Raw genomic sequence first — 6,000 nt, 5'->3', positions numbered from 1 at the left:
AAGAAGACATCAATCCATCCTATAACCCTACAATATCCTACATTGTTGATCCAGAGGAAGGCAAAAAAAAAAACAAAACCTGATGAGGCTTATGTCAATTTCCCCATAAACATAAAACTTGGTTTAAAAAGTAAGTAATTTTTGGTGACACATGCCCTTTAAATGTACAGGAGAGTACAGTGGAAAAGTGCTGCATTGTCCTTATCAATATATCATGGTGCCAATATGATTGGGTTAAGATCACAATGCCGTATCATGTATAACATATTATAATGGGGTTGGATGCAAAAATGATATTGCAATCCAATCCAAAAAGGGACAGCCTTTTTTTTTTTATCTCTCACAATATTCTTATTATAAAACTGTGAGCTTAGGTTGTCTTATCTATATTTGGATACAGGGGAGTAAGCACTGTTATATGGGTGTAGAGGCAAGGCACACCCATGGCTTGGTGCTTGTAAAAAGACGCTTGTATTTTACATAGCATATGGTAGGTGGGAGCCTATAAAAGATTTTGCACTGTTGTCCAACAGCTACAGTTTAGGCTAGCCTTTCACTTAAAGGGGTGTACTGACTCATAATTTTATTTACTATTGCTGCTGTGGGGATCTCAAACCAGTCTCAGCCTCTCCCAAGTCTCAGCTTCCGGTGGCAGTGGCCCCATTTATCTTTATACAGGTCCGTGGCTGACGTCACCCCGGCCTAAGCAGTATCCTCTACACATGTGGCATATGACTGCTGTGATGGGCACTTGTAAAGAGGTGGCCGCTGAGGCCTGGGACTAGTTACAGTGGTCACAAGGCACAAACATGATGGGGACTTGTATACAGAGCTGATGGCGCTGGAAATGTAGGCCTGGGGAGATGTGATCACTAGTTTATGTTTAAGGGCCCCAAAGCAGCACGATTAAGGAATAAAATGACAAGTCCAAACACCCCTTTAAGTCTTGCCTGAAAGATTGTTCATTTAACAGTTGTCTCTAGTATCCTTCCCCCTACCATATACACACTCAGAAGGACATGCAAGTGTTCTGAATGAGGAGAGGGGAGTAATCCATCGCCAGTTACCCCTGGAACAATGGCTGGATATGGTGAAATCCAGTGGGACGATTATCTCCCCAAATAGCCTTCAGGGTCACTCATAGCATTCATTACTGCAGGATCCTGTGCTGTCATGGGCAGTCAGTAGCTGTCACTGACAGTATGATATCTATTAGTCCTTATGGGTACAGCTAGCTTCATGTCTGTGTTTGCATATATTGTAAGAAGTCTAGGCTGACAACATGGAGAGATCCTGTAAGCTCTACAAGCCAGTTGTCAGGTAAAAGCTCTGCCCATATAGCAGGGGAGACCTCGTCCAGAGCTGGCCTTCTCCTCCAGGAGGCAGATCGATGTAGTATATCGCATGTGACCTGATCTGTAGTTGGAGATCCCACACGATCTCCTCCTACGATATGTGCTGGTATAAGGCAGCGGCATTGGCAGCCCTCGGTGCGCCGTGTAGAAGAGGAGGGCTGGGGAAGAGCCGGGCTGTAGTTGCCGGCAGCAGCCAACAGGTTGCAGCGTTCCCCGCTCGGTGTGTCGGTCGGCCAGCCTCTCCTCTCTCTCTCCCTTCCTCCCTCCTCTGCCTGCACGCAGAGAGCCCCCTCCGCCGGGCGGCCGCCCTCTGCCTCTCTCCTCCCTACATGTCCGGGATAGGCGGCTCCCAACCCCGAGGGCGCCTCTGCTGTCTGCACCGCGTACAGGGGCCGCTGTGAGCCGCGCACCGAGGGGGCACCGTCCACCCACAGGAGACACTCGCCAGACATGCCCGGAGTCTGAGGGCCGGGAGGAGTAAGTGTGAGCAGTGCGGGGCGGGCGGCAGGGAGGGAGGAGAGCACTGGAGGGCGGTGGAGCGGGGACTGGAGGGAACAGCTGTGCAGTGCGGAGAGTCCGGCGGCCACTTCTGGCGGGGACTGTGCGGGTTACGCGTGTGACGGGACGGGCGGCTCGGTCATGTTCCCGCCGCTCCGCGCACTTGTGTCGGGCTGTGCCGTGCGCCGCTTAATGGGAAGTTCCGTGTTGTCCGGTGCGTGAGCCACTGAGCGGACGCGACGTTACCGCACATGTAAGTAGTCAGGAGCCGCACGGGCGAATGGCGGCTGAAGGGCAAAAGCGGCTTCTCCATGTAAGTGCTGTGTGCGAGCCCTGCGGTACCGCAACTAACCGCAGCTCTGCAACTCTGCTGTGTGATGCCGCACAACTTCCCAGTCATAGGTGTGCATTGGGCCCAGGAGCTGACAGTCAGTCTATCTGGTCACATGGAACTTTTCCCGGCCGGGGGGGGGGGGAGGCTGATACTTGTTATTATTAATACCGCCTCCCCCCGAAATGTCCTGTGGGCCTCCAGCTGTTGTGAAACTCACTACTTCCAGCGTGGCCTGGGAGCCTGCGCTGACAGGAGTAGTAGTCTGAGCACAGCTGGGGAGCCACAGGTTGCTGGGCCGTGACGTGCCTGACGGAGGGCTGCGCTCCCCCATGACGGACGAGCTGTTTATTTCCTCTCTGCTGACAGCAGCGCGGGCTGTGTGGGCGGGGCCGCCCGTGACGTCACGCCATCACTAGTATTAATAGACGTGTGTACAGTCAGCCTTGTTGTTATGTACGGGTGGGTGTGTCTGTGCAACAGGTCTGGGGCTATGGCTGTCATGGACGTGTGACAATGGAGCCAGGCCATACATGCTGCCCCATTGTAGTGTCTGAGGTGTAGTGGAAACTTTCTTTCTAGGTTCTGGTACATGGGGTGCCATCTATCAGTAGAGGGGTCTATAGTTACTGAATATTAGGGTGACCCGCTCCTGAGGTCACAGGGGGTGACAGAATAGTACCAGGGTAAAGGGGATTTGGGCGATCATCATATATGGACACATTTACATGGAGTTTGGTTCCCAAAATTCAGTCTGTATGTTCCCATGGCTTTACAATTTAAAAAAACAGCATCAAAATTCTCTCAAAGCTTAAAATCTGAGATCTAGTGACATACAGCTAAATATAGAAATGAATACTGTAGGTTATTGACCCCTGGCACCAATGTATCCCACAACCCAGCCCTCACATATGCACACAGCAAAGCTCATCACGTAGGTAGCCAATAGACCCCCAACCCCTCGCTAGTCTAGGTTCTTAAAATTTTGGGGGTAACCCCTCTCCAATATGGGGCATATATACACCATCTGTCAGTATCTTGTATTTTTCTATGTGTTTATCTCCGGCTCTGTACCAGAAGCCACATGATGGCATTGAGCCGCTGGGTATTCACACTCTTCAGAAAAACAAGGATCTCACGACAATCTGCAATTGACTTTTTGGCCTGCCTTATTATTGCATATAGCAGGAGTCTGAATGCGGCTCAATCCGGGCTGTTAGGAAGTTGTGATTTGCATTGTTAATGGTGCATTAGTGACTGTACATTGTATGTTTCATGTACTTTCTGCTCAATAAAAGCTGTGTTGTTTGAGTCATGAGATGAGACACGGGAAGGAGACTGTATAGAAATTACTGTATCTCCAAAAGATCATAGTAACACAGCACGGAGCATGGCATTGGCTGCAACATCTGGTTAGCATTGTGCCGGCTGGTGGTGGGAATAGTGCATGGAAGTGTAAAGGCTAGAATATTAACCATTCGTCGTCTATGTATGGCATATTAAAAAAAAAAAAATATATATATATAAAAATGACTTATTACAGTAATATCAGGTGTAATACTTTTGGGGCAATGAAGAGTTAAGCAGGAGAAAGTAGTAACAAAACCATTCACTTAATGGTAGTTTTTTTTTTGTGTTGCTTGCTTGTTTTTAGTTATACTGTATTTTGTTCCTCTCAGGCATCGGTACTCGATGGATCCCAAAGACCTATTAAAGCCACCCAATGGATCACAGGCTGTGAAGAGCGCACATTACAGTGACAAGACAGGGAACGTGATTGATATATTTTCAAACTACAGAGGTGGAGCCTGCGTGAACATTTCTACATCTTGTGCAACACCACCTGCAGCACTGCCAGAGACAAGACAGCCGTCACAGCAGCAGCAACAACTGTCTGGAAGTGTGGACCCAGCTAATGGTTTGGGCAATGTGCCTCAACCTGACCTGTCCAAGGCAGTCTCACTTTCAATGGGACTCTATATGGGGGAGCCAGACACAAAAGTAATGGGCAACGAACTTGGTTACACTCAGCAGGCTCCACTTGGAGTCCCCACAGCAGAAACAGACTTCAGGCTTTTGGAGGAGAGCATTGCCAGTCTTCAATCGAAGCCATCTGTCCCAGATAAAGTGCCAGAGGGCCTTGAAGACAAAGGAGGCATCAAATGTGATATGTCTACTCAAGCAAGTCCTTCTGTACAGGGTCAGGGGGGCAGCATTGGGAGCACCGTTACCAAGTTGTATTCCAAAGACCAAAGCACCTTTGACCTTTTAAAGGATCTAGACCTGCCCCCAGATTCACCCAGGGATAGTAAGGGCAGTCCATGGGCATTGGACCCTCTCTTTGAAGATGATGCAGTTGGCTTGCTTTCTCCCTTGACCACTGATGATGACTTTCTTTTGAGGTCTGGTGCAGTAAATGAGGACTGCAAACCTCTCATTCTGCCGGATTGTACACCCAAAGCAGGTGATGGTATAGGGGACGTACTACTGCCCAATCCTCAAATACAGTTGTCTCAAGTGAAGACTGAGAAAGAGGACTTTATAGAGTTGTGTACCCCAGGGGTAGTAAAGCAGGAAAAGTTTAGTTCAGTCTGTTATGGTGGCCATTTTTCTAATTCTGGCCTATTTGCTAACAAAACATCAGCAATTTCTGTGCATGGTGTCAGCACTTCAGGGGGGCAAATGTACCACTATGACTTGAACACTGCCCCCATCTCTCAGAAACAGCCAGATCAGAAGACAGTTTTTAGCATGGGCACACCTCTATCTACCATTTCCGATGCTTGGAATAGGTGCCATGGGACTGGGGACGACAACAACCCAGGGAATGTAAATTTTCCAGGCAGGCCTGTCTTTTCGAATGGCTACTCCAGGTAAGTTGATGCATTTTCTGGTCACTGTGACACATATATACTTGTTTCCATATACGTGCTGTATTTGTTTGAAAAGACCCTTTGTTATATGGTTGCAGGTTAGACGGGTAAGTTGCATTATAACAACCTGCTGGTACAATGTAGCCATGTCCTATTACTTTATTCTGTCGTCTGCTACCTTTCAAGCAATGACTGGGTTAAAGTTCTCAAGTTGTTACCTGGTAAACTTCCAGTGTTATGTTCGGAGGAACAAATTGATGTTGTCGCTTGGTTTAATTTCAGAATTGGTTAATATTACACTGGGGAGATTGCATATAAAATGTGCGGCGAGTTGTTTGTTTTCCCCCACTGCTGCTGCTGCTTTTATGAGTGTTTGGCAGAATAAATTTTGTACGTTGACACTGCATTTTGCAAAAGATCAACCTTTGTAATATTTATCAAGGCAGGGCTACATTTTTTTCAGCTTTTGCACTCCGCACTATAAAGGCTTTTGAGCGCTTTCTATTGGCATGAATTGGAAGGTAAATTTGTGGTGATATATAGAAAGAATTCAGTATTTTCCCAGCGTCAGACATGAGTGTTTGTTGGTATAAATGTTGTGGCTCACCGCTTCAGTAGACACCACAATGTCGATATATCCTTTGTTATTGTAAGGGTTGGCTGAGTTGTATTGCTGACGTTTCATAGCAACATGGTATATGCGCTTTATAATTGTATAAAGCGTGGATCATGGCAGGAAAGAGTCAATGTTCTGTCTATAGAAGCAGCCACACAGTGTTTTGCTCAGGAATCCCTTGAATACTCGCAGGAGGTGCTCTGGCATGAATGGATGAAAGTAGAGCTTGTTCTACTTTTCACCGATTCTCCTGCATCATTGGTCTTTTCTACACTATAGTAGTACCGTATAAACTTTGGTTTCTCCAAGTTTTTAAAAGGCTAGAAG

At 47.5% G+C, this 6,000-nt stretch overlaps 1 protein-coding gene across 2 annotated transcripts in view; it reads left to right on the top strand.

Moving 5' to 3' along the window:
* Positions 1-1,702: 1,702 nt before the first annotated feature.
* The window catches only part of NR3C1 (nuclear receptor subfamily 3 group C member 1), a 124,332-nt gene continuing 120,034 nt past the window's right edge, over positions 1,703-6,000 (top strand). The window contains exons 1-2 of one of the 2 annotated variants that reach the window (XM_075275012.1): positions 1,703-1,832; positions 3,864-5,057. In XM_075275012.1, the coding sequence (XP_075131113.1) occupies positions 3,877-5,057 (1,181 nt within the window). In that variant the 5' untranslated portion in view covers positions 1,703-1,832; positions 3,864-3,876. Of the gene's footprint in view, positions 1,833-1,905; positions 2,107-3,863; positions 5,058-6,000 lie in introns of those variants that run through there. The other variant, XM_075275011.1, reaches the window with a different exon arrangement.

The sequence above is a fragment of the Leptodactylus fuscus genome, chromosome 5 (genome assembly GCF_031893055.1).
Source record: "Leptodactylus fuscus isolate aLepFus1 chromosome 5, aLepFus1.hap2, whole genome shotgun sequence".
NCBI classification, from domain to species: domain Eukaryota; kingdom Metazoa; phylum Chordata; class Amphibia; order Anura; family Leptodactylidae; genus Leptodactylus; species Leptodactylus fuscus.
This window is presented reverse-complemented; position numbering and strand designations above follow the sequence as displayed.